The 8,991-nt window shown below is 50.8% G+C and overlaps 1 protein-coding gene across 1 annotated transcript; it reads left to right on the top strand.

The window, feature by feature from the left end:
* Positions 1 to 294: 294 nt before the first annotated feature.
* PLEKHO1 (pleckstrin homology domain containing O1) lies at positions 295 to 978 on the top strand (the record flags this gene model as incomplete). Its single annotated transcript, XM_080691176.1, has 1 exon — positions 295 to 978. The coding sequence occupies one exon, from the start codon at positions 295 to 297 to the stop codon at positions 976 to 978; it is 684 nt and encodes a 227-aa protein (XP_080547302.1).
* Between the last annotated feature and the right edge of the window lie 8,013 nt (positions 979 to 8,991).

Here is an 8,991-nt window from a genome sequence, read left to right as displayed (position 1 = left end):
CCTCAGAGGCAGAATCCCCTGGGTTCAATCCCCAGTACCACGAGAGAAAAAAAAAGTAGAGAGGTCTCATTCAGAGAAGCCACACTGAGGAGGAAAATGGCCGCAATATGCATCGTGTGTGTGTGTGTGTGTGTGTGTGTGTGTGTGTGTGTGTGTGTGTTTTACTGGGGATCAAAGCCAGGGGTGCTCTCCCCTGAGCAACACCCTGCCTCACTCCAGGCTGCCCTTCCTGGAATCCTGTGGATGACCGTTTCCCCGCTCTCTCCGCAGGCTTCGACCTCTACCTCGGATGGGATGCTGACCTTGGACCTGATCCAGGAGGAGGACCCTTCCCCTGAGGAGCCAGCCTCCTGTGCCGAGAGCTTTCGCGTGGACCTGGACAAGTCGGTGGCCCAGCTGGCGGGCTGGCGGCGCAGAGCAGACTCGGACCGGATCCAGCCCTCCGCAGACCGCACGAGCAGCGGCCTTTCTCGACCTTGGCAAAAGCCAGACAAGGGGGCCACCTACACCCCCCAGGCGCCCAAGAAGTTGACCCCCGCCGAGAAAGGCCGCTGTGCCTCCCTGGAAGAGATCCTGTCTCAGCGGGACACAGCCCCAGCGCGCACCCTCCAGCCGCAAGCCCAGGAGCCCCCAGTCCCCAGCCCAGCCCACCCCGGGCAGCTGTCCCGGATCCAGGACCTGGTGGCCAGGAAACTGGAGAAGACTCAGGAGCTGCTGGCAGAGGTCCAGGGACTGGGGGACTGCAAGCGAAAGGCCAAGGACCCGCCACGGTCCCCGCCAGAGTCCGAGTCAGAGCAGCTGCTGCTGGAGACAGAAAGGCTGCTGGGCGAGGCGTCCTCGAACTGGAGCCAGGCCAAGAGGGTGCTGCAGGAGGTCAGGGAGCTGAGGGACCTGTACAGACAGATGGACCTGCAGCCCCCCGACTCGCACCCCAAACAGACCACGCCACACAGCCAGTACCGGAAGAGCCTAATGTGAAGTAGCCCAGGCCGGAACCTGTGCGGGCCATGGACACTCTGGTCTCCAAGGGTTGCAGGATCAGCTTTTTTTTTTTTTTTTTTTTTACCTCAATCAAAAAAAGAAAACAAAACCACAATCAAACGCATTGCTCTTGCTGATGCCTGACCCCTGTCGCCCAGCTTTCCCCGACTGCTTTTCCTAGTTAACCCACACACGAGAAGGAGTATGCCCCCACAGCAATACTAAGGCGCTTTCTTGGGACAAAGAGCGAGGGGGCGCCGCAGTCCGTCCATCTGCTCAAGGGGCAAGTAGATGGCACTGGCTTCTAGGTTTAGAGGGGCTGGGGAAGAGGGGGTTTCCTTGTATGGCCTGTTCCAGGTTTTCAATCTGCAGGTGAAATTTCAGCTGTCCAACTTTAGTTCCAGGAATGTGGAGGACAGTGCCACCTTTCCAAGCCATCAGAGAAGGGAAATTTACCCCAACCCCAAGGAAGAGGTGTGGAATTAAAATCTCCCCAGCCTGACACTGGCTCCGAGCTGTACCAGAGGTCTGGGCTGGGCATATAGGTCAGCATGGGCGCTTGCGTACTGCACACGTGAGGCCCTGGGCTTCATCCCTAGCTCCAGGAAAACAAAGATCGCTTAGCCAGGCGTGGCGGCGCTTGTCATTCCAGCTTTGGGAGGCTGAGACAGGAGGATCACAGATTCGCAGCCAGCTTCAGCTACTTATTGAGGCCCTCCACAACTCAGTGAGACCCTGTTTCAAAATAAAGACAATAAATTGGGCTGGGGGGTGTAGCTTGGAGGTAGAATGCCCCTGGGCTCCATTCCCAGACCCCCCCAAAAAAAATATATATATATATATATACATATATATATATATTAGAGCTGGAGGTGTCGCTCAGAGGTAGAATGCCCCTGGGTTCCATCCCCAGTACCACAAAAATAAATATTTTTTAAAAAGTGATAGAGAGCCAGGCGTGGTGGCACATATTTGTAATCCCCGCATTCAGGAGGCTGAGACCAGAGGGTCACGGTTCATGGACAGCCTCACCTACTTAGTGAGGCCCTCTGCAACTCAGTGAGACCCTGTTTCAAAATAAAGAATTTTTTAAAAAGTAAGGCAGGGGGTGTAGCTCAGAGGTCAGAGGCACCTGGGTTCCATCTCCAGACCCGCAAAAAATAAATTATTTTAAAAAAGTGATCAAGCCAGGTATATGGAATATGCCTGCAATCCCAGTTCTTGAGAGGCTGAGACAGAAAGATCACAGGTTTGAGACTCAGCAACCTAGCAAAACCCTGTTATTTATTTATTTATTATTTATTTATTTATTTATTTTGTGGTATTGGGGTTCCTGGAAGCCTTTCTACCTCTGGGATACCCTCCCAGACCTATTTTATATTTTTATTTGGAAACAGGGTCTCTTAAGCCAGGGAGGCTGGCTTCGAACCTGCGCGATCCTCCTGTCTCCGCCTCCCAAGCGCGGGGATTAAAACAGTGCGCCACCACGCCAGGCTATACTGTTTTAAAACAAACACTAAAAAGGGCTAGGGTTGTAGCTTGGAGTTAGAATGTCTCTAGGTTCAACCCCACTAGCACACAAAAAAGGAGATTGAGCTGCCTGGGCTTTCTTTGTGAGGCGCCTTCTCTACACCCCATGCCCTTCCTAGAGAGGATTCAAAGACAAGACCAGAGCCGGGCGTGGTGGCCCACGCTTGTAATCCCAGCATTCCGGAGACAGGAGGATCAAGGTTCAAGGACAGCCTCAGCTACTTAGTGAGGCCCTCTGCAACTCAGTGAGAGAAAAAAAAAACTAAAGACAAGACTGAATGGATTGGACTGGCCTGGTCACTTGACCAGGGAACCCACATGGAAGTGGGGGCAGCTGACCCCATGGAAGAACTGAGCTAAACATGAAACTCATTTGTGATACAGGCTGAGTAGGAAGAAGGGGGAAACCAAAACAGTGCCCGGGTTCCTCTTTCAACCAGGCAAGGGTTTCCTGTACCCTCTCCTCCTCCTTCCTCAAACCTCTCCCAGGCCCAGCCAGCCCAGCTTTAAAAAAACACATCTGCAGCCAGGCGTGGTGGCTCACGCTTGTAGTCTTAGCATTCTGGAGGCTGAGACCAGAGGATCGCAGTTCTCAGCCAAGTCAGCTACTTAGTGAGGCCCTTTGCAACTCAGTGAGACCCTGTTTCAAATTAAAGAATAAAAAATAGGGCAGGAGATGTAGCTCGGAGGTCAAATGCCCCTGGATTCCATCCCCAGACCCTCAAAAAAAAAGTCTGCTCTCAGCATCTCCAAGCCAGCCTGACTTGGAACTGCCAGGCCATGGTAGGTCCACACAACCCATTTTATTTTTTTCTTCATGTTTTAAAATTTTTTGCAGCACTAATACCCACTACCACAAAAATAAATAAATAATTTAAGAAAGGAGCCAGGTATGGTGGCACATGCTTGTAATCCCAGTTCTTGGGAGGCTGAGACAGAAGGATTTCAGGTTCAAAGATAGCAAGGTTCTGAGCAACCTAGGGAGACCCTGTTTCCAAAAAGAAAAAATCAGGCTGTGGGGTATAGCTTGAAGGTAGAACGCCCCTGGGTTCAATCCCCAGTAGCTCTCTCCAAAATAAGAGCCTTTTTGTGTGTGCATGCTAGGGTTTGAATCTAAGCACATTCTTATCTCCAGCTATATTCCTACGGTCCTTTTTATTTTTTATTTGAAAACAGGGCCTAAGAGACTCTGCTGACGGCCTCACTAAATTGCTGAGACCCATCTGGGTGTGGTGGTGCACACATAGAATCCCAGCATTTGGGAGGCTGAGATCATGGTTCACAGACAGCCTCAGCTACTTAGTGAGGCCCTGTTTTATTTATTTATTTATTTATTATTATTATTATTATTTTTTGATGGTACTGGGGGTGGAACCCAGAGGCCTTCTACCTCTGGGCTATACTCCCAGACCTGTTTTATATTTTTATTTGGAAACAGGGTCTCATATGCTGAGAGCCTCACTAAGTAGCTGACTGGCTTCGAACCTGTGTGATCCTCCTGTCTCAGCCTCCCAAGCATGGGGATTACAAGTGTGCGCCACCGCACCCGGCATGAGACCCTGATTTAAAATAAAGAATAAAAAATAGGGCTGGGGGAAAAAATTGCTGAGGCTGGCCACAAACCTGCGATCCTGTCTCCACCTCCCAAGTTCCCAAGTATTGGCATTACAAGTGTGTTACCACCGCGCCTGGGTGCTGGTGAGCAAGAGCGTCTTCCCTTCCCAGATCCCCTCTCACCCCTGAGAACTGAGTCCTAGAGCTGCACGTGGGGAAGGGGGGTGGGAATGATGACCACATATATGTAGGCCCGAGCCAGGAGCCGGTCCTAATGTTAGGGAGATGGGGAGAGAGATGGAAATCCGATGGGAGAGACAAAGACCCAGCAATTCTTTAATTCTTTTTTTTTTTTTTTTTGGGGGGGGGGTCTGGGGATGAAACCCAGGTGCATTCGACCTCCGAGCTACACCCCCTGCCCTATTTTTTTTTTTTTTTGTTATTCTTTATTTTGAAACCAGGTCTCACTGAATTGCAAAGGGCCTCACAAAGTAGCTGAGGTTGTCCACAAACTGCGATCCTCCGGTCTCAGCCTCCCAAACTCTGGGATTACAAGCGTGCACCACCACGCCCGGCACTATTCTGCTATGACATGACTCCTACAACCACGTAAACAAGATGAGGACTCTCTGAAAGTTCAGCTGTGGGTGGGAGCATCTTACTCTTTCCACACCAGTGTCCCGTAGGTTCCCCAGGCCCAGCCTGCAGCTCTCTGGCAAGGCACAGTGGCGCAGAGGGAACCGCCTGGTCGGCAGAGCCACCCATGGCCACAAATATTGAAGGTCTGAGTTAAAGTTACAATTTGGGCCGGGCGTGGTGGTGCACGCTTGTAATCCCAGCGCCTGGGAGGCTGACACAGGAGGATCACAGGATCATTCCACCCCCAGTACCACACAAAAAAATTACACTGTCTTTTTTTATCAGCCTCCATCTTTGAATTACCTTTATTTCACCAGGATTCTTGTTCTCTCCCTTTCTTGTCACTCCCACATACTGGGGAGAAAGACAGAAGCAAGAATGAGATCTGTGTCCCAACATGCCAATCGCGGAGCTCCCAGGGGGCCGGAAGATGGAAGGAGACACTGGAGAGGAGCATGGGAGGAGAGGAGAAACAGAAAAAGATCAGAAACCCGCGAGACCAGGGCACCAGCCGGGCCTGTGGTCCCAGTACTTGGGAGGCTGAGACAGGAGGATGCAGTTTCGAGGACAGCCTCAGCAAGTACTGAGACTCCAATCAACATAGTGACATCCTGTTTTAAAATTAAAATAGGAGCCGGGCGTGGTGGCGCAGGCTTGTAATCCCAACACTTGGGAGGCTGAGACCTGAGGATCGCAGTTCGCAGACAGCCTCAGCTACTTAGGCCCTCCGCAACTCAGTGAGACCGTTTCAAAATTTAGAATATAAAATAGGGCAGAAGGTGTAGCTCGGAGGTTGAATGCCCCTGGGTTCCATTCCCAGACCCACAAAAAAATAAAATAAAAAATTAGGCCTGGCGTGGTGGCGCACACTTGTAATCCCCGCGCTTGGGAGGCGGAGACAGGAGGATGGCGCAGGTTTGAAGCCAGCTGCACTAGCTTAAGAGACCCTGTTTCCAAATAAAAATATAAAAATAGGTCTGGGAGTGTAGCCCGGAGGTAGAAGGGTTTCCAGGAAGCCCAGTTCCACCAAAATAAATAATTTTTATTTAGGCTGGAGGCATAGCTCAGAGGTAGAGTGCCCCTGAATTCAATTCCAGAACTGCAAAAAAAAAAAAAAAGGAAAGAAAGAAAGATGAAAAAGAAAAGGGAGAGCGGGGGGAGAGGCGTTAGGTGGAGTAAGCTGCAGCTAGGCCTTATGACCCCATCATGGCGTCTAGTCTTGAAGCAGATTTCACATGAACAGAGATGGCGCTGGCACCCACGGGGCGCACCTCAAGCTGTTTTCCAGGAGGAAGCCCAGCCTGTGCTAAGCGCTGAAGCTCTTGAAGATGTGGAGTTGCTCCTCTCCGGAGCGCCTGCCTGTAGCCCAGTACTTGGCACTCTGTCCTCGTGGTACTCGGCACACAGCACTTGGCCGGCGTGTGGACGCGGGACCCCGCGCTGGCCCTCCTTCGGCCTGTGCTCGCTCGGGGCCCCAGAGCTGCCCTTCGCTGCCCAGTGAGTCAAACGAGTCGGAGCATCCATGGCTGCCATTTCTTGACTGCCGGGCATTTTCCTAAAGCTTTTATCCACTCAACAACTCTGCCGTTTGCAGATGAAAAGACTGGCATTTGGTAAGCACGGGTCTTGCCCAGGGCTTCATAGCCAGAGAGTGGCCCAGTCAGAGCTCGAATCGAGGCGGTTTCCATCTCACAGTCTGGTGACCTGGATGCTCCAGCCTCTGCCAAAGAACTGGAAGCTGTTTAAAGACCCCGGAGCGAGTGCCCTAGACTCACACACTCTCTATCCTCCTCCCTCCCTCTCTCTCTCTGGCATTGGGGATTGAACTCATTATTTTTTGGTACTGAGGATTGAACCTAGGGCCATTCTACCTCTGAGCTACACCCCCAGCCCAACTTTTTAACCCCAAGCCCTTTCCCTGCAAGAGCCCCCTTCCTTCCTCCCACTCGCTGTCTGTGGGTTGAGCAGAGGGAAGAAGGGCTCTGTAGAGTGGGGCATGGTGGCGCACGCTTGTAATCCCGGTACTTGGGAGGCTGGAACAGGAAGATCCTGGTTCACAGCCAGCCTCAGCTACTTAGTGAGGCCCTTTGCAATGCAGTGAGACCCTGTTTCAAAATAAACAATAAAAAGTAGAACACAGGATGTAGCTCTGAGGTCAAATGCCCCTGGGTCCCATCCCCAGACCCACCAATAAATAAATAAGTAAATAAATAAGTAAGTAAGTAAGTAAATAAAACCCAGCATTCAGAAGTCTGAGACTGGAGGAATATGGTTTGCGGACAGCCTCAGCTATTTAGTGAAGCCCTCTGCAACTTAGTGAGACCCTGTTTCAAAAATAAAAAATAGTCGGACGTGGTGGCACACACTTGTAATCCTTGCGCTTGGGAGGCTGAGACAGGAGGATCGCTCAGGTTCGAAGCCAGCCTCAGCTACTTAGTGAGGCTCTCAGCAACTTAGTGAGACCCTGTTACCAAACAAAAAAATATAAAATAGGTCTGGGAGAACAGCCCAAAGGTAGAAAGAAAGCCTCTAGGGCAAGGGGTATAGCTTGGAGGTTGAATGACCCTGGGTTCCATCCCCAGAACCCCCCCCCAAAAATAGCCAGGCGGGGTGGCACACACCTATAATCCCATCATTTGGGAAGCTGAGACCAGAGGATCACAGTTCGTGGCCAGCCTCAACTACTTAGTGAGGCCCTCTGCAACTTAGTGAGACCCTGTTTCAAAATAAAGACTAAAAAAATAGGGGCAGGGGGTGTAGCTCAGAGGTAGAAAGCCTCTGGATTCAGTCCCCAGGGCCGCCAAAAATAATAAATAAATAAATAAATAAATAAATAAATAAAATAAATAAATATTGGGCTGGGGGTGGTGTATCTCTGAGGTAGAATGCCCCTGGATTCAATCCCTAGCACCACACACACACACACACACACACACACACACACACACACACAAAAGCCAGGCATGGTGGTGCATGCCTGTAAACCTGTAATCCCAGTACTTGGGAGGCTGAGACAGGAGGACCGCAGGTTCAAGGACAGCTTCAGCAAGTAGTGAGACTCAGTGCAACCTAGTAAGACCTTGTTTCCAAATAAGAAGTAAAATTGGCTGAGACCAGAGGATCGCAGTTCGCAGACAGCCTCAGCTACTTAATGAGGCCCTCTGTAACTTAGTGAGACCCTGTTTCAAAATAAAGAATAATTTTTTTTTGTGTGTGTGTGTGTGTGTGGTACTGGGGTTCCTGGAAGCCCTTCTACCTCTGGGCTACACTCCCACACCTATTTTTTATATTTTTTTTCATTTGGAAACAGGGTCTCTTAAGCCAGCGCGGCTGGCTTTGAACCAGCGCTATCCTCCTGTCTCCGCCTCCCAAGCGCAGGGATTACAAGCGTACGCCACCACACCTGGTGCTTAAAGAATACATTTTTAAAAATAGGGCAGGGGGTGTAGCTCGGAGGTCGAATGCCCCTGGGTTCCATCCCCAGACCTACACACAAAAAAAGAAGTAAGATGTGCTGGGGATGTGTAGATCAAAGGTAGAATGCCTCTGAATTCGGACCACAAAAAAGGGGAGGGGCTTTGTGGCCGCGTGGGGCAACTTTCTTAGTACACAGATGTCAATGGGCATTTTTTAAGGTATTTCTATATCCTCCCCCACCTTGTTCCTGGGAATTGAACCCAAGGACATTGTATTTCCAAGATAAAGCCCCAGCCCTGTGTGTGTGTGTGTGTGTGTGTGTGTGTGTGTGTGTGTGTGTGTGTTGCTGGGGTTTGAACCCAGGGGCTTTTCTACCTCTGGGCTACACTCCCAGACCTATTTTATACTTTATTTGGACACAGGGTCTCGCTAAGTAGCTGAGGCTGGCTCGAACCTGTGCGATCCTCCTGTCTCAGCCTCCCAAGCACAGGGATTACAAGTGTGCGCCACCACGCCCAGCTTTGTTATTGTTTTGTTTTGAGACAGGGTCTCACTAGGTTGCTGGGGTGGCCTCAAACCTGCAATCCTCCTATCTCAACCTCCCAAGTACTGGGATCACAGGTGCACACCACCCCACCATGCCTGGCTTGCTGTATTTTCTTCCTACCCAAATGAACTAGAAAAGGAAAACTCCAGCTGTGGAGAGGGAGAAATCCAAAGGCAGCGCTGAAATGTGCTAAGGAGTAAAGACAGGTGAAGAGCCAAATTTGAGGTCAGACATGGTGCTGCATGACTGTAACTCCAATGCTTGGGAGGGTGACGAGACTCACAGGTTCGAGGCCAGCCTCAGCAATTTAGGCAGGCTCTCGG

Source organism: Muscardinus avellanarius (genome assembly GCF_963383645.1).
Source record: "Muscardinus avellanarius genome assembly, chromosome: 3".
NCBI classification, from domain to species: Eukaryota; Metazoa; Chordata; class Mammalia; order Rodentia; family Gliridae; genus Muscardinus; species Muscardinus avellanarius.
This window is presented reverse-complemented; position numbering and strand designations above follow the sequence as displayed.